Source organism: Bufo bufo, chromosome 2 (genome assembly GCF_905171765.1).
Source record: "Bufo bufo chromosome 2, aBufBuf1.1, whole genome shotgun sequence".
Taxonomy (NCBI): Eukaryota; Metazoa; Chordata; class Amphibia; order Anura; family Bufonidae; genus Bufo; species Bufo bufo.
This window is the reverse complement of record NC_053390.1, coordinates 179093892-179118551: the sequence shown is the minus strand read 5'-3', so window position 1 is coordinate 179118551 and position 24660 is coordinate 179093892. Positions and strand designations below refer to the sequence as shown.

The 24660-nt window shown below is 40.4% G+C and overlaps 1 protein-coding gene across 1 annotated transcript in view; it reads right to left on the bottom strand.

The window, feature by feature from the left end:
* Window positions 1–748: 748 nt before the first annotated feature.
* Window positions 749–24660, bottom strand: part of PRR16 (proline rich 16) — a 322085-nt gene continuing 298173 nt past the window's right edge. Inside the window, exons 2-3 of the mRNA XM_040420205.1 lie at window positions 5817–6674; window positions 749–762 (exon numbers count right to left, since the gene is read on the bottom strand). Coding sequence (XP_040276139.1) covers window positions 5940–6674 — 735 coding nt within the window. The 3' untranslated portion in view covers window positions 749–762; window positions 5817–5939. The remainder of the gene's footprint in view (window positions 763–5816; window positions 6675–24660) is intronic.

Below are 24660 nucleotides of genomic sequence, written 5' to 3'. Positions count from 1 at the left end.
GAGAATCTAGTAGGATGGGATGTTTGGGGGAAATTGGCTAACATCTTAGTTGTTTTTTGTACGTTAAGCCACATTAAGCTCCCCAAAAAACAAGCTTAATGTCACTCATTTGCCTTGTGGGTAGCCAAATTCCATGACACTTCCAGGATACGTTTGGGAAGCTGAGATCTTAGGTTGTGCAAAGTTTCAAGGCAATTTATTGAGGCTTAGGCACATTATTGTACATTAAGCTACATTAAGCAATTTTCACATAAAATGTTTTAGGATGTCCCTGCCAAAACAGTTTGCTGGAACTACTGCTGGCAGTGTGAAACAGGCCTAAACTGGTCATGATAAGACTTGTAGTTCTCTTATCACTATTATGATGTTCTGCAACAGCTGAGGTGTACAGTATATTGGGCTTTGTTCACATCTGTGCTAGTGACGTTCGCTGTTCTGCTCTGTCATAGGTGCATAACAAAACTCACTGTAGTGCCGAATCTGGCTCAATCGGGCATGGGGTCCCAATTCAGATTCTTGCCTTGGCTATGAATGATTTTTATATACGCCCCTGCTATCTTATACTACATAGTGAATAATATACGGTGCACACCTATCAAATTTCTGCTTTCACACATCGAATCACCCCAATATTTCATTGAATTATAAAAATGTGTTATAACATGTTTGCTCACCATACAGTTGTATTCAGTATAGCGTCCATGTAGCCATATGTAGTACTCTCCTGGATCCATGCAGGTAGGTTCCGGTACAATATGCTCTCTAAAAGGTAAGTGAATATCAAAAGGTAACAAACAAATGAAAAGCAAGCCTTTTAGGTTTATAGCACGAACGCCATAACAGACAATTTTAAAAAACCACTAAACCTAAAAAAAACACAGAAAGTGACTAATAGTTATAATATTCACAAAGATAAGCAGAAAAATTAGGAGCTCACTGGAGGATCCTCAAGATAAAGTATATTTTACGACCTACTGTATCTCTATCATTTGTCTGGCAATATTCATTGTATCTTGCCTTTATCCTACAATATAGTTGCATCATAAATAGAGGTAAGCGATTTGATTCTAAACAAATCAATTTTATCTCAAATTTCCCAAAAAATTTGTATTCCAGATAAATCTGAATCTTTTAAGATTTGGATGAATTTTCTAAAATGGCAGCCACTATTTTAGAGGACAGAAGACTGAGCAGAAGGCATCTGCCACCAAAAAGGCATAATTTTCGGACCATGTTTTAATGAAAAGAAATGTGACAGTGCAGTGCTTGTTACCTCTGGCTACCATGCATTTACCCATAGCTATATATGTCAATTTCACTTTGACATTGTTAATACTGTCCTGGCGTTAAGAGCTTGAAAGAAGTTGGATACGCTAAGAGTCGGCCTTAAGCAGGACAAACTGGGCAATCGACCAGGGCCCCTGACTCTGAAGGGGCCCACTATGAGAGGTGACAATAATGCCCTTGCAGTTTGCACTTAAAAATTAGCCTTGTACATATTTCTACACATGATGCTATTGACCTGAAGAGGGAGAGAGGAGTAATACTGATCTCAGAAATTTCAATCAATTAAAAAGCTTTTTACTCATAGCTACTTGCCATAGGGTGCAAGCAGAAGACAAGCACATGACTGACTGCTCTGAGTGGGTGGAAAGAGTGAGAACTATGCTGGTGTAATGCTTCAGTAAAGTCTAAAGCGTATGGGCCCCCTCTGTCTTTCAGATCCTGGTGGGAATGGTCTTAGTACAATGTGATAGATCCCACATCTCTGGGACTTCAGAAACCCAGGGATACAGACTTCAGGAGCCCAGGCATATCGAAAGAAGCCAGCACGCAAATGTAACATCCCGGAGTATGTCACTAAACTCTTTCTCCCCGCTACAACATGTTAGGTGTACATTTATTGTCATCTTGTGTAATCTAACACTGCATTCTCAATTATGTGCATTTTCTAGGCCTGTTTTATGTATTTTGCTGTAATTTCCATGTGCACCAGCAAGTGGCAGCAATATGTTTAGCAGGACCTTATCCAGTTTAGTATTGCTAGACTGGAATGGTTCATTCCAGTCTAGCTCCCTCCCTCTTTGAGCAGAAGTGGGCTGGCCCATGTGCTGTCTCATGGGGAGGAAGGAAAGTTATAGTTAGTGTACCAGCCACCCCTGCTAGGGGTAGGCTGCGTTAGTAGGAGCTCCCAGTTACAGGGATCCCAACCTCTGATCCAGCCTCGGCTGAGGCCAAAGATCCCTCTTCCCAGTCTGAGCCCTTCAGCCTCAACTGTGGACCAGCAAGCAGCACCTCCAGAGCTACAGAACTCCAGGAAGGACCATTCCCTGCGAGCAGTCCTGTGAGTAACTTATCCAGAGACCAGGAGAAGCCAAATTCCTCCTCAGCTAGTCATGCCCACACCAAGCAGACAGACAGAGCAGAAGATAGATACCTGCCAGATTTACTAGGCATATGATAATAAGCAGAATATATATTGATTCCTGCCACATATTGCCAATACCTGCTGGGACCCAAGACTATTGCTGTACTCGTATGGATTATGCTGCCATTAAGTAAAGACAAGTTGGATTATATCACCAGTCTGGATCTCATTCCTTATTTTTAAAGTTCCTCAGTTACTCCTACTAGCAACACTCAATTTATTGCGAGTGAGCCAGCATCCAGGAGTCCAGCCGTACCAAGGTAGGAGACACCGTTGACACTATACCTACCACTACATAGAGACATTATCCCCACTCTGGCATTCCTCACCTGGTACGTGAGTTATAACATCTTAAAGGGCCCTGCGACTATAACCTGTGCACATTGCAATTGGCGTCACGAACAAAAACTATTAATATTGCGCCAGTGTGCATCAGTCCCAATCCGGCTTACTGCACAGACAGACAAACAGAACATGGGCAACAGAGCAGAAACTGCCACACACACAGACTGATTATAGCAAGCTAGAGGACCTGGCAGGCTCTATGGAGACAAACAAGATTTCCACAGCACAGAAAAAGAGGTGGAACAGGAACACAGGGTATATAGCAGACTCATTACTAATTAGTCAACCAGGTACAAACACACACAGCAGAGCAGGTTATCCCAGTCGATACTGCAGCTGAGGAGAGATACAATCACAATGGCAATTGACAATGGATAATTTTAACAACCTGTGTCTATTATTATATGTAGGTATTTGCTGATTGATTGACTATGGCTTCCTGCCTGCCATTCTCTATATAATAGCCCCTCTGCCCTAAAACACTAATAAAATACTCCTTTGTGTTCCCACACAATACAATGCCCAACCTTTATTATTTCTAGGCAGCACAAAGGGGATACTTTCTAAGAGTAGAAAGATGGACACAAGGAGGAGCACTATTACTCAATGGGGCCTGAACATGACACTATTTCTGTGTGTGAAAGCTGAGAATATCACTATTAGGGCTCATGCACACGGTCGTAGTTTTGGTCCGCATCCAATCCGCCTTTTTTGTGGACCGGATGGGGACCCATTCATCTCAAAGGGGCCGCAAAATATGCAGACAGCACCCCCATATGTTGTCCACATCATTAAATTCATTCCGCAGACCCGCAAAAAAAATAGAATATGTTCTATTCTTGTCAGTTTTTTGGACAAGGATAGGATATTTCTGCAGGAGTTAAAAAAATAAATAAAAAAAATATATATATTTAATCGCGAATATCGCCACTTCGAAAATTCATGAATATTTTGAATATAGTGCTATATATTCGCAAATAGTGTTGAATATTCTAATCGCTATTCAATGCAAGATCTTGGTGAAAAATTAATGCAACACTTGATGGAAATAAATCTTGTGACATTGCAGAAGCTTATTGAAACAATGCCACAGAGAATGCGTGCCGTAATCAAAGCTAAAGGCAGTCCAACTAAATATTAGAGTGTGTGGGGTATCATTGGAGGTAATATTTATTCACTGCTTGATGGTAGTATTTGGTTCTGGTATAGCCATATTATTTGATAAAGATAAATTTGAAATGTTTTGTATGTATGACAAGACATACACCTCAGGAATTTCCAGACCCTAAAAATGCTCCTGAAAGCACTTGCAGCTCTCTGCATACTGCATTCTAAACTGACCAAATGTGATTGTACTGTTTGGGGTGTTGGGGTCCCACTTTTAATTTTACCCACAGAATATAGTACTAGGAGACCCCAGAGTTTCAGCTGTAACTTTTTATATCAATTGGAACACTTTTGATTTGGGTAGAATTTATTTGTCTGCCAAACAATTTGTTAGAACTGAACCCAAATTGAATTTCAGGAAGTTCTCTTATCTCTAATCATGACCCCAAGCAACACTAATATATATAACATGAATCTAACTGGAATGTAATATGAATCTTAAAATTGGTTATCTTAACTGTATCTATCCCAACAATTGGCTATACATTTACTATAAATGACTATGTGATCACTGATTGATGGACTGTGTCTGCCAGAGCTAGAGACACACTTCATCTGTTGCACTGGCTAAAACAGGAGGTCACAAGCAGCCCACTTTGTCATACACCCTAATAGGGCATCTGTAAAGGACTCACCATCATAAGGCTACTTTCACACTGGCGTTTTGAATTCCGTTTGTGAGATCCGTTTCAGGGATCTCACAAACGGTTCAAAACGGATCAGTTCAGCCCCAATTCATTCTGAAAGGATAAGGATCCGTTCAGAATGCATCAGTTTGGATCCGTTCCGCCTCCATTCCGCTCTCGATGCGGACACCAAAACGCTGCTTGCAGCGTTTTGGTTTTCAACTGGCGATCCGGAGCCAAACGGATCCGTACTGGCTTACAATGTAAGTCAATGGGAGCAGATCCGTTTTCACTGACACAATATGGTGCAATTGGAAACGGATCCATCCCCCATTGACTTTCAATGTAGGTCAGGACGGATCCGTTTTGACTTTGTTCTTCATAATGCAAAAGGATCAGTTCTGAACGGATACAATCGTTTGCATTATAGGTGCGGATCCGTCTGTGCAGATACCAGACGGATCCGCACCTAAGGCGAGTGTGAAAGTAGCCTAAACCATTTAATGTGGAGTATAGCTGAGGAATGAAGTCTGAAAGTTATTTATTGTAAATCATATGAAATATGTTATGTACTGTAACTTTTACTTTGTGAATCTTAGTGGTCACATGTCTATAAAAGACAAATCATGTTTCGTGCTCAGTGATTGTTTATAATGAAAAAAAGCAATAATCTGATATTGTGAGTTTATTTAAAGGATGTTCTGTTGTGACAATTTCAAAGCCATACTAACAGACAATACTGAATACCTGAATTTTGTATGGTAATAAGAAGTGTACTTATTTAAAGAGAATCTGTCCCCAGGTTTATATCTGTTGGCAGCATACTCGGTGTTGGTTAACTCGATGTAGTAATCATAAATTCATCGTAACCATACAGTGCTGGCATCCTCTCAATAATGTGCACACGCTATGGAGCGCTTGATATTTATGAGATGCTGGCTCCCTCCAATCTGCTTTCTTCCTATGCATAATATATAGAAAGAATGATGTCAATCAGCAGTGAGAAGGTGGGGAAAAACTGCAATTGATAATGTCATAAAACCCACTTCAAGTCCACCAGTAAGAGATAGGGCAGCATAAACGTAATCACAGATTCCATTTAAAGCTTTTTGGTCATATTTGTTAGTATAAAGTTTCAATACAATGTCTAATGTTATATTTGCGTAGTCATCAAAGAACAATACCTGTAGATTTATGATCCTAATCTGCAATACAGATGTCATAAAGAATATCTTTTAAAGGACACTTACCAAGTGATTGATTTGACACTTCTGGAGACAGTAGGGTTACATCTGGTCTTTTATTGCTTTAAAGTGCTCATTATCAAATATTTAAGATTTATTATAATAAAACTCTAAATGTAAAAAATAATATCACACAGTTGTAGTGGTTGATTTCCTCAATATAGTTTTTTGAGGTTTTGTTGGAGGAGGTGGATTTCCAGGTTTTAATGGAGGGAGACAACCACTATTGACGATTCCTACACCACCATTCTCAACAGAAAATGATGGTGTTTGTGGAGGTGATAAAGGACAATGATGTGGGAATTTTTCTGCCAGGTGGATAGAATCTCCATGGTGATGTACATCTCTGTTTTTTATTTCCGATCGAACATCACAGTCTGGACAGTAACCATGATATAGGACGTTTTCACTAAAGCGTACACGTTCTCTTGTTGAAGAATGATCCTTTTCTGGTCTGTGTGTCATAAGCTGTCCTGTTGTTTTATCCATTTTGATGTTATGAATTGTACATCTGTCGCCATTAGGAAGTTTGACAGGTCCCCCAGGCAAACCACCATTTCGAAGCAATACTCCATTATTTTTTCCACTGTTGGCTGAGTTTATTAACCTTTGTGTTTCTTCAAACTTCACGGGTGTCAACCGTGGAGGAGGTGGTGGTGGATTGGGCTTCCGAAGTACTGTCAGCACAGCTGATGGATGTGTAGGTGGACTTATTAAGGGTGCATTGGCTCGAACTTTAACCTTGTCTAAGCTGGAAGCTGTTGTACTGCTCGAACTGCTGTTCAAAGTGTCAGTTTTTGAGCTGTCTGTCATCTCATCTTCCAGCTGCAGATCTGAAGTTAAAGTGTCAATTTGGTCGACTACCTAAAAGAAATAAGTAACAATCAGAATTTTATATGCACTGTTTTTGAATGGGTATCTACATGAACTGAAAAATATTGGTAATTGGTAACAAGATTCACTGAAAAACAACTGTTTCACCTGCAAAATGATGCATCTAAAGATTCCAAAGTCTAAATGTTTTGTAGGTAGAACAGCTGTTTCTTGGCAAAATTATTTAATAATCAAGTTGAATGGTGATTTTTGGCTTATTCAAACATTTCTATTCAGTCATGCTGCCACTGTTTTTTGTCCCATTAAAGCCTTTTAATAGTGAGGCAAAACTGGTAGGATGTACATTGCATTGTTCGTGTTTAAAGGGGTTACCTGGGCTTTTACTATCAATATTAGATCGGCAGGAGTCCAACACCCAGCACCCCCATGATTAGCTGTATGAGGGGACTGCATGCGAGTGCGAACAAGCGGTCTCCCTTCTCTCTTCCTGTTTGCTGCTGCTGTCTATGACAAAGACCTAGTGTCGGACCCCCGCCGATCTAATATTGACCTATCCTGAGGATAGGTGATCAACAGCGAAAGCCTGGACAACCCATTTAATATATGTCAGTTGCTAATTATTTTCTGGAGAAAGTGTCACAATACCCAGAAACTGGACAAAGGTCTATAGTAGAGATCAAATAAATATATATGCACACACGATATACAAGCAACTGTAATAAACATTGTAATATATACTTTAACTTCTTTCTCTTCTTTTTAACTAACTCTCATTCACTGCTCAGAGTCATCTTCCGTGAAGATGGGCTGCCTGCTCATTGAACGATCAGATTACATAGAAGTGTATGGAGATTGTTTTTACTATTGATGACTATTAATGCCTGGACACCCCCCCTTTAATATGTGTCAGTTGCTAATTATCTTCTGGACAAAGTGTTATAATGCCCAGAAACCAAGGTCTGTAGTAGAAATCAAATATATATATATATATATATATATATATACACACACAATATACAAGTGAATGTAGAAACTTTTTTTCACGAACTCTCAATTCTCTGCTCAGAGTCATCTTCAGTTAAGATAGACTGACTGCTCACTGAAGGATAACATAGACGTGTATGGAGAGAGGAGAGGCAGTTGGAGACATAGTGACTAAGAGTCTACAGCTTCTTTACAAGGGATTTAGTTTACTAAGTGATTTAGTTTACTGCTGCATTTACATTAAAACTGCTTACTGTACCTCAGATGTCTAATGTCCTCCTTTACTGTTTTTATTTCTGAGTGTACTACTGAAAGGTAACAGGGTCTCCTTTTTCTCCATGTCGTCTTTCTAGGTAGACAAGCAGCTAGTCTCTACCCACTATTCCAGTAAAAAAATTACACATCACAAAGGGAAAATCTTAAAATGGCAGATAAAAGTTATATGATTGCAAAATAGTGTGAATAAGAGGGAAGCAAACTCACATTTTTGTCTCCAAGTTCTCTATTAAGTTATTTTAATATTACATTTCAACTTTGTAGTAATTTGTGCAAATTCCCCTCCCCGGGAGAGAATTTTTTTTTATATCTATCTGCATAGTTCCAGACAAAGCAATACAATTATCGGTCACATCACTGTAAATAATCATCTGATATATTGTACCTTTAAGGAGTTATATTTTTCCTACTAATTAAAATTGAAAGTGTTCAGACTTCGACTGAGAATTTACTGTGCAGAGAGAATGTAATGAGGCACATGGGACTAGTCTTTTGCACTTATAAAATTAAGAAACAATCATGAGAAAATGAAATGCTGTCAGTTACACTATAAATCTTTTCTCAGTCATGGTAATTAAGAATCATTAATAAGATGGAGAAACCCTTCTATTAATAAACTAATCCTACACTAATGCAGTATTATGAGAGAAATGCCCATGATAAAACCAAAACATCATTTTTAGGTATAAATAAATCAATAATACATATACAAAAGCATATACTGCTATGTAATTATCAAGGTTCTATATAGCAAAAAGTGTTAATTTGCTTTTATTTTAGACCTTATGATTCATATACAGAATGATGTTTGTCCAGAAGAGAAGAAATGGGCTTCGACAAGAAATAGGTTATTAAATATAAAACAAAGTGTTCTTTGTCAGGCTAAATACTAACTGTACCTAAAATCTGAAAATATAGATATTGCTGCAACTGAATCCAATGAGGTGCACACTTTTATAAGGATTCCAAGTCCAAGGACAACCCCCTGATGCGTTCAGTAGAAGCTAGTAAAATAAAATAAAAAATCCTTCTGCTCACACTATAGAGATGCATAAAGATTTTTTATCAAGTTTAATTGGTGCTCTAGAAACTGCAATGCATGGAGCTAGTGGCAATTGCAAGTAGCTAGAATTTTATCTCATTAACGCAATAGTTGTCTAAAGAAAAACTGTATAGTTGAATTTGTCAGAAAACTAGCAGAAATTTTTTATTCTGACCCTTATAAAAAACATTGGAATTAGACTTATTAAAAATGATTACCGTTAAATATATGCTTTTCAGCCCAAGACCACCCCCATTAATCTCTTCACCAACCAAAACCTCCAGAAACATTATGTGTTAACTCCTAAAGCACCTTGTCAAATACAAGCATACAGTACAATGTACTGTGAAACATGTCAATCAACAAGCAACCAGGGTTTAGGGTGTCCAACAGGGCCTGACAAATGAGAACTGCCAGAGAAGTTGATACGTTTTTTTTTTCTGAGTGAATAGGCACTACCTGGTCATGTATTTTGCATGGGCATGCATGAAAGTTCTTAGGGACAGGCCCAACTGAACCACCTTAGACACATAAGAATATAAGATAACTCTTCACCCTAGATCACTGTCCCCGAAAATTCAGAAGCCATGTACTCCCTATTCACATAGATTACATTAAAGCGTTTTTCTAAAACATATATACTGATAACCTATCTTCTGGATAGTACCTGATCGGTGGGGGTTCAACACCTGGGACTCCCCCGGATTAGCTGTTCGAGAAGGCAGTGTCGCTTGCAGTAGCACCACAGTCTTCTCTTAGCTTTCCCTAGGCTGAGTGAAGTCATATTCATTGGTCATATTCATGGCATAGGGGCAGCTCAACCCCATAGAGGTGAATGGGGCTGAGCTGCGATACCAAGCACAGACAGAGTTAGAAACATAGAATGTGTCGGCAGATAAGAACCATTTGGCCCATCTAGTCTGCCCAATATACTGAATACTATGGATAGCCCCTGGCCCTATCTTATATGAAGGATGGCCTTATGCCTATCCCATGCATGCTTAAACTCCTTCACTGTATTTGCAGCTACCACTTCTGCAGGAAGGCTATTCCATACATCCACTACTCTCTCAGTAAAGTAATACTTCCTGATATTACTTTTAAACCTTTGCCCCTCTAATTTTAAACTATGTCCTCTTGTAGCAGTTTTTCTTCTTTTAAATATTCTCTCCTCTTTTACCTTGTTGATTCCATTTATGTATTTAAAAGTTTCTATCATATCCCCTCTCTCTCGTCTTTCTTCCAAGCTGTACATATTAAGGTCCTTTAATCTTTCCTGGTAAGTTTTATCCTGCAATCCATGTACTAGTTTAGTAGCTCTTCTCTGAGCTTTCTCCAAAGTATCAATATCCTTCTGGAGATATGGTCTCCAGTACTGAGCACAATACTCCAAATGAGGTCTCACTAGTGCTCTGTAGAGCGGCATGAGCACCTCCCTCTTTCTACTGGTAATTCCTCTCCCTATACACCCAAGCATTCTGCTAGCATTTCCTGCTGCTCTATGACATTGTCTGCCTACCTTTAAGTCTTCTGTAATAATGATCCCTAAATCCCTTTCCTCAGATACTGAGGTTAGGACTGTATCACTGATTTTATATTCTGCTCTTGGGTTTTTACGCCCCAGGTGCATTATCTTGCACTTATCAACATTAAATTTTAGTTGCCATATTTTTGACCATTCCTCTAGTTTTCCTAAATCCTTTTCCATTTGGTGTATCCCTCCAGGAACATCAACCCTGTTACAAATCTTTGTGTCATCAGCAAAAAGACACACCTTACCATCGAGGCCTTCTGCAATTTCGCTGATAAAGATATTAAACAATATGGGTCCCAGAACAGATCCCTGAGGTACCCCACTGGTAACAAGACCTTGGTCTGAATATACTCCATTGACTACAACCCTCTGTTGCCTGTCCCTCAGCCACTGCCTAATCCATTCAACAATATGGGAGTCCAAGCCCAAAGACTGCAATTTATTGATAAGCCTTCTATGTGGGACAGTATCAAAAGCCTTACTAAAGTCTAGATAAGCGATGTCTACTGCACCTCCTCCATCTATTATTTTAGTCACCCAATCAAAAAAATCAATAAGATTAGTTTGACAAGATCTCCGTGAAGTAAACCCATGCTGTTTTTCATCTTTCAATCCATGGGATTTTAGATGTTCCACAATCCTATCCTTAAGTATGGTTTCCATTAATTTCCCCACTATTGATGTCAGGCATACTGGGCTATAGTTGCCCGATTCCTCCCTACTACCTTTCTTGTGATTGGGCACAACATTTGCTAATTTCCAATCTTCTGGGACGACTCCTGTTACCAGTGATTGGTTAAATAAATCTGTTAATGGTTTTGCTAGTTCACCGCTGAGCTCTTTTAATAGCTTTGGGTGTATCCCTGTGACTTATTTGTATTAATTTTAGACAGCTGACTTAGAACCTCTTCCTCTGTAAAGACACATGCATCAAAAGATTCATTAGTCTTCTTTCCTTACTGAGGTCCTTTTCCTTCATTTTCCTTTGTAAAAACTGAACAGAAGTATTCATTGAGGCAGTCATCTAGTTCTTTATCTTCTTCCATATACCTTCCTTCTTTTGTTTTTAATTTGGTAATTCCTTGTTTTAGTTTCCTTTTTTCATTTATGTATCTGAAGAATGCCTTATCGCTTTTTTTCCCTGACTGAGTTGTGCTTGGTGAGCAATGAGAAGGAAGCAGAACTCTCAAACAGTTGATTGGTGGGGGTCTCGGGTGTTGGACCACCACCAATCAGATATTGATGACCTATCCATATGGTAGGTCATTAGTATTTAAATCTCGGAAAACTCTTTTAAAGTAGGCATGTCCTCCTAGGGTACACATACTACATATTAAAAATGTAGGCTCTTGGTCATTGGAAGTGCTGCGTGTTGCCATTAAAGCATCACTGTGGGCATCAATATGTATGGAAACTCCTTCTGCCTTAAAATCCTGCCCCTGCTTGTGTCACACTTTCTCCTATGTAATGCATACAAGGGGCTAGAATTATGCTGCTACATGTATGTTCAAAACCTCTCATTGGAGATCTGGTCACTGGTAGTTTTAGTGGAAACAAAGGGTATTAGTATCTATATAGCACATTTCTTATTGTGAGTTTATAATAATTGTCCAACCAGGGAGACAGTGACCCATAAATTGTAAGTCATGAAAGAGCAAGAGTGAACAAATTAAGCAGTAAAATCTGGGATCATGGTAATTAACATCACTAAGCCTGGAACATAAAGAGTATATACACACTGCTGGTATAATCATGTGCTTTAGCACTGACATAATAAATGGGTTAGGCTTATTTATTACATCTCAAGGTCATATGAATGCAGTAAACATGGCTTTCAGGACCAGCATAAGTGTGCATTACCATAAATTAGTACAACAGAAATAATAAATTATAAGGTAACTTTCAGAGAAATAAGCAGTTGATATATGTAATTTATTTCTTCCTTTTCTTTCTTTCATTTGTAAAAAAAATGTTCTATCTTGGATTAAATGTAAAACATGTCAGCTATAATCTCATTTCAGAGGTTCGCTGAATGGAAATGTTGACCTTTTTATTTACAGATATACAGTTTAAGTTTGACTTGTAGCCTAGCAGTTCTATAAAAACTGTCTCCATACGTCTAATGCATGCAGTCTTCCATAATCCTTGTGTAAAGTTTCCACATGTCCATCTCTTGTATTTTATATTAAATAATGAAGTAGGTGAAACTTTCCTTCATACATCAGCATCTGACATTTTCCTTACCATTTGCTCAATACTGTAACGGCTTCCCATATTTACAATACTTATGGAGTCTAGACTTTCTTTTGTATGCATTAACGTCTATAGCTTTATAATGTGGTGAGAGAAATATCATTGGCATAGCTACAGAATGATCCCAGTATTATTTGGTTTAAATATATTACTTTCTAGTGTAGCTTTACACTTCCTTGAAGTGGATGCATGGCATTTTGAGCTAGTGCAATAAAGTCAACTTTTGTCTTGAGCTTTGTAATAATCTTTGGATTTGCTTCTGATGCAGAAAACAATTATATCAGTGAACAAAGGTTAGATGTAAGAATACCTGAAGAGGGTAATGGACAATTCCATGAAATGAATGATCTTAGCAGGGGAGAATTTGGTATTTCTGGGGCCCCATGCAAAATTATGTACGGGGGCCTCCATTGAGCCACTAAGCTTCATGTACATTGAAACTCTAAGCTTGGTCCCCATCACACCACAAAGCTCTGTCACACTGCTGAGCCATACTTTCAGCTTAGCAGTGCAGACTGGGTACTTCTGCTATTGCTACTTAGATGGAAAAGCCCCCCTTCTACCATGGACTTCTGCACAGATGGTTAAATGTTTTGTTTTTTTCAGCCAACCACTTTTGGTCACCAAAGGAGAAATGGTCTCTGGCCCCAGGCATTTGCTTGATTTGCATGGTGGTAAAGTACACCGCATATAAGAGAAGTTAAGAACTGAACAAGTTGACAAACACTATCATATATATATATATATGATAGGGTTCCCTGCCAGCTCTTTATAAAGAATTGAATATATGCAGAGGGATGGGATTTAAAGTCCATCCAACAGTTACTGATGGTGAACTTTAGGGAGTAAGAGAGGATGAATCTTCAACACCCTCAGGCTAAAACATTAAATCTTCATCTACCATATTGAAGGTTTAGCAGACCTGCTCTAAGCTTAGAGTTATATAGAGTCCACCAGGCGCAACTGTCCATTTTGTCATATTTCACATGATGAACTGTCCAACCTGAAGAATATTATTCACATTGTGTGACAAATATTGTCTTAGAACATGCTGAAACATGCTCCAGTTTTAGAGAATGAGAATACTGATGTGTACGCATGGAAAGGTCTATCTCTTGCTTTACTTACAACAAGTACCTCACCAAGCCACCTAATCCATTACACTATTTAGTCTACAAATGTAGTAAAAATGAAAGAATGACAGAAACATAACTAACTAGGCATATGTCCAAGGCATGCAGCTTATGGAGAGTTAAACTAATTCAGTTTCACAGTACATGTAGAACTAGAACAGCACTTAAACAGTGCTATACACTATTTAAGAACCACCTTAAGAATCAATTAGTAAGTTTAATTCGGCACTAGATACATGTGAGTGCACAAAACAAGTGGCATTTGTTGAAAGCCTGTAGAGTCATCATGAAAGAGAAATACTTCTCTATCCTGGTACATTAACAATTCTTATTTCAAACACTTTTACATCTTGTCTAATCCAGCTTAAAGAAACATCATCCAAAAATAATGTCTTCAGAAAAAAACAAATGGTACAATATTCACATGGCTGATATATTCCTCATTATAAAGTTATTGCTTAGTAATGACATGCAAGCATTGCTCTATTTTTCATGGTAATTTGGCTATTGCGTGTCACTGTTCGAGCACAGTCAGGAGATAATATTTCATTTTAATTTGGCAGGGCAAGCAATATTGCAGGCTCATAAGGCTGTGTAAAATAAGCTTTGCTCATATGTTTAAATGAACTGTTATAGGATGCCATGGGAAGATACGGTACATATACTACACTATACATACTGCAATGTAAAATACAGCTGTGCTTGAAATGAAACATTCTTAATTATGTTGTCTGGTTTAGATATACTGTATCAGGGCTTTCTGAATTAAAGAGGTATTCCCTTTTCAGACATTGATGGCATATTGCTAGTATATGCCATCAACTTCAGATGGGGGCAGGCTCCACATTTGGAAGGCCCCAAAAAACGAAGGAGAACACACCACACAAGAGTGGACACTGGTGCCTTGAAGCACTGGGGTCCTAGGTTCGAATTTGATCAAGGACAACATCTGCATGGAGTTTGTATGTTCTCCCCGTGTTTGCGTGGGTTTCATGCCACACACTAAAGACATACTCATAGGAGACTTGGATTGTGAGCTCCATTGAAGACAGCAAGTGATGATAATATTTGTAAGGTGCTGCATGTCAGCATTATATAAGTGGGTTAAAAAAATGAATGCATGGTCAGCTCTCCATTCATAGCTATGGGACTTATGACAGCTTGTTCCCATAGCAGTGAATGAATGGAGAGCACGCAGCACACGTGTGGTGCGCTCTCCTTCACTCTGGAGGCTCAGACCTATCTGACATTGATGGCATATGTAGTGATATGCCATCAATGTCTGAGACGGACAACCCCTTTAATAGAATGTTGTACTTCATTTGGAACTTCCATTAATTAATGAATTAGAGGTTAAAAAGAGTGTCTCTGCCCCTTGAAGATACCACACATTGGTGCAATATACAGCACAACACCTGATCCTTAAGGTCTGGCTGACGTATAGGCACCTTAAGAGAAAGTGTTGCATGAAGAGAAAACTTCACAAAATTGATGTATCCGTCATACTGTTTCAATATTTTGATGACATATATCATTCTTCTATCTTTATTTTCAGTCACAATTTCCCCAATTACATTTTATTATTTTCCGTTCAATAAAAACCATTTTCTTTTAATCATGCAGAACATATACCTTAATGCTTTGGTTGTAAAGTACTATAAATGTCATTCACAACATAAGATTTTAATTAATACCTTACTACCGTAACTTACTCAACCATGAATCCATTTAATCAGCAGGCTAATGAGTGTTTCTACCATTGCTTCAAGGAAATATGCATGTACATACAGGAAAACCTTATTAATTGAAAACCCAAAGGTCCAGACTGTATGCTAATCCAGTATCAGACAATAGTCACAATGTCAGGTAATCTTTTCTTTTTAAAGGGGTATTGAAGCTTCAGAATATTGATGGCCTATCTAAGACTTTAATATCAGATTGATGGTTGTCCAACGCTCAGCACCCCTGCTGATCATCTGTTTAAAAGGACTGTGGAGCTCCAATTTTTACCTGCATGCCATCTATGTAGTAGCAGTGACGCAGGGTTTTACAGCTTCATCCCATTCACTTGAATGATACTAAGCTGCAATTATCCTGCACTACTGCTACAATGTAGAAGGTGGGAAGGTAAACGTTGAAGAGACTGCAGTTCCCGCACGAGCACCACGAGCTTCAGACAGATGATCAGTTGGGGTGCCAAAAGTTGTAACTACACTAATGTCATAATAATGGCATATGTCAAGGATAGGTCATCAATAATGTGGTGGTAGAAAAGACCATTAAGGTCTGGATGAGGCAAAAATTCACCATTTAACCACCTCCGGACCGCCTAACGCAGGATCGCGTTCCGGAGGTGGCAGCGCTGCGCACAGTCACGCATATACGCGTCATCTCGCGAGACGCGAGACTTCCTGTGAACGCGCGCACACAGGCGCGCGCGCTCACAGGAACGGAAGGTAAGAGAGTTGATCTCCAGCCTGCCAGCGGCGATTGTTCGCTGGCAGGCTGGAGATGTGTTTTTTTTAACCCCTAACAGGTATATTAGACGCTGTTTTGATAACAGCGTCTAATATACCTGCTACCTGGTCCTCTGGTGGTCCCCTTTGTTTGGATCGACCACCAGAGGACACAGGTAGCTCAGTAAAGTAGCACCAAGCACCACTACACTACACTACACCCCCCCCCGTCACTTATTAACCCCTTATTAGCCCCTGATCACCCCTAATCACCCCTGATCAACCCATATAGACTCCCTGATCACCCCCCTGTCATTGATTACCCCCCTGTCATTGATCAACCCCCTGTAAAGCTCCATTCAGACGTCCGCATGATTTTTACGGATCCACTGATAGATGGATCGGATCCGCAAAACGCATCCGGACGTCTGAATGAAGCCTTACAGGGGCGTGATCAATGACTGTGGTGATCACCCCATATAGACTCCCTGATCACCCCCCTGTCATTGATTACCCCCCTGTCATTGATTACCCCCCTGTAAAGCTCCATTCAGACGTCCGCATGATTTTTACGGATCCACTGATAGATGGATCGGATCCGCAAAACGCATCCGGACGTCTGAATGAAGCCTTACAGGGGCATGATCAATGACTGTGGTGATCACCCCATATAGACTCCCTGATCACCCCCCTGTCATTGATTACCCCCCTGTCATTGATTAACCCCCTGTAAAGCTCCATTCAGACGTCCGCATGATTTTTACGGATGCACTGATAGATGGATCGGATCTGCAAAACGCATCCGGACGTCTGAATGAAGCCTTACAGGGGCGTGATCAATGACTGTGGTGATCACCCCATATAGACTCCCTGATCACCCCCCTGTCATTGATTACCCCCCTGTAAAGCTCCATTCAGACGTCCGCATGATTTTTACGGATGCACTGATAGATGGATCGGATCCGCAAAACGCATCCGGACGTCTGAATGAAGCCTTACAGGGGCATGATCAATGACTGTGGTGATCACCCCATATAGACTCCCTGATCACCCCCCTGTCATTGATTACCCCCCTGTCATTGATTACCCCCCTGTAAAGCTCCATTCAGATGTCCGCATGATTTTTACGGATGCACTGATAGATGGATCGGATCCGCAAAACGCATCCGGACGTCTGAATGAAGCCTTACACGGGCATGATCAATGACTGTGGTGATCACCCCATATAGACTCCCTGATCACCCCCCTGTCATTGATCACCCCCCCTGTCATTGATCACCCCCCCTGTCATTGATCACCCCCCCTGTCATTGATCACCCCCCCTGTCATTGATCACCCCTCTGTAAGGCTCCATTCAGATATTTTTTTGGCCCAAGTTAGCGGAATTTATTTTTTTTTTCTTACAAAGTCTCATATTCCACTAACTTGTGTCAAAAAATAAAATCTCACATGAACTCACCATACCCCTCACGGAAACCAAATGCGTAAAATTTTTTAGACATTTATATTCCAGACTTCTTCTCACGCTTTAGGGCCCCTAGAATGCCAGGGCAGTATAAATACCCCACATGTGACCCCATTTCGGAAAGAAGACACCCCCAGGTATTCCGTGAGGGGCATATTGAGTCCATGAAAGATTGAAATTTTTGTCCCAAGTTAGCGGAACGGGAGACTTTGTGAGAAAAAAATTAAAAATATCAATTTCCGCTAACTTGTGCCAAAAAAAAAAAATTTCTATGAACTCGCCATGCCCCTCATTGAATACCTTGGGGTGTCTTCTTTCCAAAATGGGGTCACATGTGGGGTATTTATACTGCCCTGGCATTCTAGGGGCCCCAAAGCGTGAGAAGAAGTCTGGTATCCAAATGTCTAAAAATGCCCTCCTAAAAGGAATTTGGGCACCTTTGCGCATCTAGGCTGCAAAAAAGTGTCACACATCTGGTATCGCCGTACTCAGGAGAAGGTGGGGAATGTGTTTTGGGGTGTCATTTTACATATACCCATGCTGGGTGAGAGAAATATCTTGGTCAAATGCCAACTTTGTATAAAAAAATGGGAAAAGTTGTCTTTTGCAAAGATATTTCTCTCACCCAGCATGGGTATATGTAAAATGACACCCCAAAACACATTCCCCAACTTCTCCTGAATACGGCGATACCACATGTGTGACACTTTTTTGCAGCCTAGGTGGGCAAAGGGGCCCATATTCCAAAGAGCACCTTTAGGATTTCACAGGTCATTTACCTACTTACCACACATTAGGGCCCCTGGAAAATGCCAGGGCAGTATAACTACCCCACAAGTGACCCCATTTTGGAAAGAAGACACCCCAAGGTATTCCGTGAGGGGCATGGCGAGTTCCTAGAATTTTTTATTTTTTGTCACAAGTTAGTGGAAAATGCTTATTTTTTTTTTTTTTTTTCATACAAAGTCTCATATTCCACTAACTTGTGACAAAAAATAAAAACTTCTATGAACTCACTATGCCCATCAGCGAATACCTTGGGGTCTCTTCTTTCCAAAATGGGGTCACTTGTGGGGTAGTTATACTACCCTGGCATTCTAGGGGCCCAAATGTGTGGTAAGGAGTTTGAAATCAAATTCTGTAAAAAATGACCTGTGAAATCCGAAAGGTGCTCTTTTGAATATGGGCCCCTTTGCCCACCTAGGCTGCAAAAAAGTGTCACACATCTGGTATCTCCGTAATCGGGAGAAGTTGGGGAATGTGTTTTGGGGTGTCATTTTACATATACCCATGCTGGGTGAGAGAAATATCTTGGCAAAAGACAACTTTTCCCATTTTTTTATACAAAGTTGGCATTTGACCAAGATATTTATCTCACCCAGCATGGGTATATGTAAAAAGACACCCCAAAACACATTCCTCAACTTCTCCTGAATACTGAGATACCAGATGTGTGACACTTTTTTGCAGCCTAGGTGGGCAAAGGGGCCCACATTCCAAAGAGCACCTTTCGGATTTCACAGGTCATTTACCTACTTACCACACATTTGGGCCCCTAGAATGCCAGGGCAGTATAACTACCCCACAAGTGACCCCATTTTGGAAAGAAGAGACCCCAAGGTATTCGCTGATGGGCATAGTGAGTTCATGGAAGTTTTTATTTTTTGTCACAAGTTTGTGGAATATGAGACTTTGTATGAAAAAAAAAAAAAAAAAAAATCATCATTTTCCACTAACTTGTGACAAAAAATAAAAAATTCTAGGAACTCGCCATGCCCCTCACGGAATACCTTGGGGTGTCTTCTTTCCAAAATGGGGTCACTTGTGGGGTAGTTATACTGCCCTGGTATTCTAGGGGCCCAAATGTGTGGTAAGGAGTTTGAAATCAAATTCAGTAAAAAATGACCTGTGAAATCCGAAAGGTGCTCTTTGGAATATGGGCCCCTTTGCCCACCTAGGCTGAAAAAAAGTGTCACACATCTGGTATCCCCGTACTCAGGAGAAGTTGAGGAATGTGTTTTGGGGTGTCTTTTTACATATACCCATGCTGGGTGAGATAAATATCTTGGTCAAATGACAACTTTGTATAAAAAAATGGGAAAAGTTGTCTTTTGCCAAGATATTTCTCTCACCCAGCATGGGTATATATAAAATGACACCCCAAAACACATTCCCCACCTTCTCCTGAGTACGGCGATACCAGATGTGTGACACTTTTTTGCAGCCTAGGTGGGCAAAGGGGCCCATATTCCAAAGAGCACCTTTCGGATTTCACAGGTCATTTTTTACAGAATTTGATTTCAAACTCCTTACCACACATTTGGGCCCCTAGAATGCCAGGGCAGTATAACTACCCCACAAGTGACCCCATTTTGGAAAGAAGAGACCCCAAGGTATTCGCTGATGGGCATAGTGAGTTCATAGAACTTTTTATTTTTTGTCACAAGTTAGTGGAATATGAGACTTTGTAAGAAAAAAAAAATAAAAAATCATCATTTTCCGCTAACTTGTGACAAAAAATAAAAAGTTCTATGAACTCACTATGCCCATCAGCGAATACCTTAGGGTGTCTACTTTCAGAAATGGGGTCATTTGTGGGGTGTTTGTACTGTCTGGGCATTGTAGAACCTCAGGAAACATGACAGGTGCTCAGAAAGTCAGAGCTGCTTCAAAAAGCGGAAATTCACATTTTTGTACCATAGTTTGTAAACGCTATAACTTTTACCCAAACCATTTTTTTTTTACCCAAACATTTTTTTTTTATCAAAGACATGTAGAACTATAAATTTAGAGCAAAATTTCTATATGGATGTCGTTTTTTTTTGCAAAATTTTACAACTGAAAGTGAAAAATGTCATTTTTTTGCAAAAAAAATCGTTAAATTTCGATTAATAACAAAAAAAGTAAAAATGTCAGCAGCAATGAAATACCACCAAATGAAAGCTCTATTAGTGAGAAGAAAAGGAGGTAAAATTCATTTGGGTGGTAAGTTGCATGACCGAGCAATAAACGGTGAAAGTAGTGTAGGTCAGAAGTGTAAAAAGTGGCCTGGTCTTTCAGGGTGTTTAAGCACTGGGGGCTGAGGTGGTTAAAGGTCTTCATTTACCTTTATCACTAGTAATATAAACCCAAGATTGGGATTTCTAAAATGCAATAAAGACCTTGATAAGAATGTAGCATACTATACCACATAATACGCAAGCCATTAATTTAGACATTAAGGCAGAAGCATTTTGTGCTCCCAAATACTGTTTGATTGAGCAATACTATAATAAAGGGGTTGCCTAACATTTTATTTAAATATTAAAGGGATCTTCCAGGACATTTAAATTGATGGTCATTTTAGGATATCTGAACTGTAGGAGTCTGACTCCCAACATCCCTGCAGATTAGCTGTTTTTCATTGATGGTATGGCCACACGGTCAAGTCAACAAACAGTGGATGCGCAAAACATGGATACTGGTTGTGTGCATGACACATCATGGTGCTGACCCATTGACTTCAATGGGTTCATGGTCTGCATGTTCGACAAAGTATAGGACATGTCCTATATTTTGCAGTGCAGGCACACAGATGCTTATACTTCAATGCAAACAGCAGGCAGGCCAGTATCAAGTCAAGGTCCGCACTGTGATGCAATATGCACTTGGCCAGTATCCGTATTTGTGGATTCGCGGTTTGCAGACTGCAAAACAATTATGGTCGTATGCAAGAGGCCTTAAAGTCCTGGAGAACCCTTTAAGAGGGGCTGGCAGAGTTATAAAACAATGAAAGCAGCTTCACCTTCTAAAGATCCTTCCTTTCTAGCACTGATGGTCCAATCTCCGGGCCTTCTGGTCCTCGACAGACTAGTTAAAATTATTACACATTGCTGCTAAAATTAACACGGGACTAATAAATAGTTTCATTATAAATTAGTTGACTTTTGTCAAATGAAAACTTACAAGTAAGATTTTTTAATTAGTTTTCATTTTTGTCTGTTCAAAAACAGTAAAAACATGCAATTCCTTGCATCCAGCACTAAGAACATAGAGAAATCAAGTTAAAACGAAAAACAGTGGGAACTATGCATCAATTGTCAAATACAATAAGGCTGGGGCTACACAGCAATCTTGGTCGCAACACCCATCGCACAACCAAAGACTGCTGTACAGCCATTGAATACTATGGGGTCATTCACAAAAAATCCAGCAGTGTTGGAGTTTTTACGATTCTAGAATTGAAGTTGAAGCAACATGTTCAGTTGCTGCACTGCTGCACATCAATCGTTAGTTGTGCAATCGGTATTCCTCTAGAACGAGAGAGAGGGAGAGAGAGAGTGACAACCTTGTAGAGTCCATACAAGATATAGCAGGGTTAACACACAAACTGTTAACTCAAATTTCTTAACTCATCGTGTTATCTTGAAACAAAAGCCATTGAAAAGCAATTAAAGGTGTTTGCTTAACTCATTTAGTTTAGATAACACGTATCATAAAGCATGGGTGTTAACTCTACTACATTGATGGGTTAGAGCTTTTTTGGCAGCATAAGGGGGACTTATAGTGCCTTGCAAAAGTATTCACCCCCCTTGACTTTTTTCGTATTTTGGTGCCTCGCAACCTGGAATTAACATGGATTGTTTGAGGATTTGCATCATTTAATTTACAGAACATGCCCACAACTTTAAAGATGTTTTTTTTTTGTTTTTTTTTTATTGTGAAGCAAACAACAAATAAGACAAAATAACAGAAAAAGTCAATGTGCATATCTATACACCCCCCTAAAGTCAATACTTTGTAGAGCCACCTTTTGCGGCAATCACAGCTCCAAGTTGCTTTGGATAAGTCTCTATGAGCTTGCCACATCTTACCACTCAGATTTTTGCCCATTCCTCCTTGCAAAACTGTTCAAGCTCCTTCAAGTTTGACGGTTTGCGCTTGTGAACAGCAATCTTTAAGTCTGACCACAGATTTTCTATTGGATTGAGATCTGGGCTTTGACTAGGCCATTCCAACATATTTACATGTTTCCCCTTAAACCACTCAAGTGTTGCTTTAGCAGTGTGTTTGGGTCATTGTCCTGCTGGAAGTTAAACCTCCGTCCTAGCCTCAAATCACGCACAGAGTGGTACAGGTTTTGCTCAAGAATATCCCTGTATTTAGCACCATCCATCTTTCCCTCAATTCTGATCAGTTTTCCAGTCCCGGCTGCTAAAAAACATCTCCACAGCATGATGCTGCCACCACCATGTTTCACTGTGGGGATGGTGTTCTTTGGGTGATGTGATGTGTTGGGATTGCGCCAGACATAGCGTTTTCTTTGATCGCTGAAAAGTTTAACTTTAGTCTCATTGTTATGCAAGCGGGTGTGGACCCACTGCGCCACTTACTGGGTATACTCCGGAGGGGCGTAACTAAGCAGCTACCAGGTATTCACTAGAGCCCCTGATGGTGGGGATAGGCTTGGGCCGTAGGGTAGCTTCCAGGTGCCACTCCAGAGTAGTCCCCAAGTCAGTGGCAGCTGACCAGGGGGTCAAAGTGCTCAGTGCAAGCACCAAGGGGACATACGAGTCCTGGAGGTATGGGTCAGGACAGGCGGCAATCAAGCAAAGTCAGCAAACAAGATCCGAGGTCAGGGGCAGGCAGCAAACAGGCAAAGTCCATAAACGAAGTCCGAGGTCAGAGGCAGGCGGTAGAAAGCAAAGTCCAGGAGTACAATAACAGGATTCGGTACACAGGAAGGCAGACAACATAAACACCTTTGCACAGGGACTAGACAGGCTAGACACTGAGGTTGCTCAGGCAACTTCCTGTAGTAGGAAGTGCCTTTAAATACCTGCTGCAATCCAGCCATAGGCTGCTGAGACAGAGGGCATGTGTGTGTTGTCTCTTAGGTGAAGAGAAACACACCCATGCAAGCTTCAACACTAATGCAAGTCTCCAGCAGGAAGGAAACTCTGGCATGGAACATATCTAGCAGAGTTAAATTAGTTGCTGCCCGTGTTTGTCATCTGGGCGGCAGGAGGGAAAAGAGGGAGCCCGTGCCTGCTGATAGGGGCAGCGGCGCCGGCACAGGCCGCTGGACTAACAATACCCCCCCCCCTTACACCCCCTCTCCTCAGGCCTGGTCCTAGACAATAATTTTTTCAGCAGAAGAGGGGCATTGATGTTCTCCCTGGGTTCCCAAGATCTCTCCTCAGGGCAAACCCCTTCCAATCCACCAGAAACAGGGTTTTCCCTCTACTCTTCTTCATCCCCAGAATGGCCTTTACCTCATAGACATTCTCATCACTGACCGCCACAGGAGCAGAGACCGGTTTCTTGAAAAAACGATTCAGGATGACGGGCTTCAGCAGGGAGACATGGAAGGAATTTGGTACTCGGAGGGAGGCTGGTAGCTTAAGCTTGTAGGAAACCTCATTGATTTGTTCAAGAATTTCAAATGAACTGATGGAGCGAGGACCCAATTTGTAGGAGGGTATTTTGAGCCGGATGTATTTGGTAGCAAGCCAGACTTTATCACCAGGACGGAATTTTGGAGAATTTCTACGTTTTTTTATCCGCAGACTCTTTCATGCACACAGAAGCCTCTATCAGAGCTCCCCTAGTCTCCTCCCAGATTTTAGAGAACTCTCTTGAGGTAGCGTCAGAAGGAGATACCGGAAGAAGGAGACACCGGGAGTGGGATATTTGGTTGTTGGCCATAAACAAAAAAAAATGTGTTCGATAAATTTCTTGGCCAGTTGGGGAGCAAAAGGAAGACCAGGCAGAGGGACGAAATGTGCCATTTTGGAGAAGCGGTCAACCACTACCCAAATTACAGAACACTGAAGGACGAGGGTAGATCTGTGATAAAATCAATGGCTATTTGTTGCCAGGGAACCTCAGGAA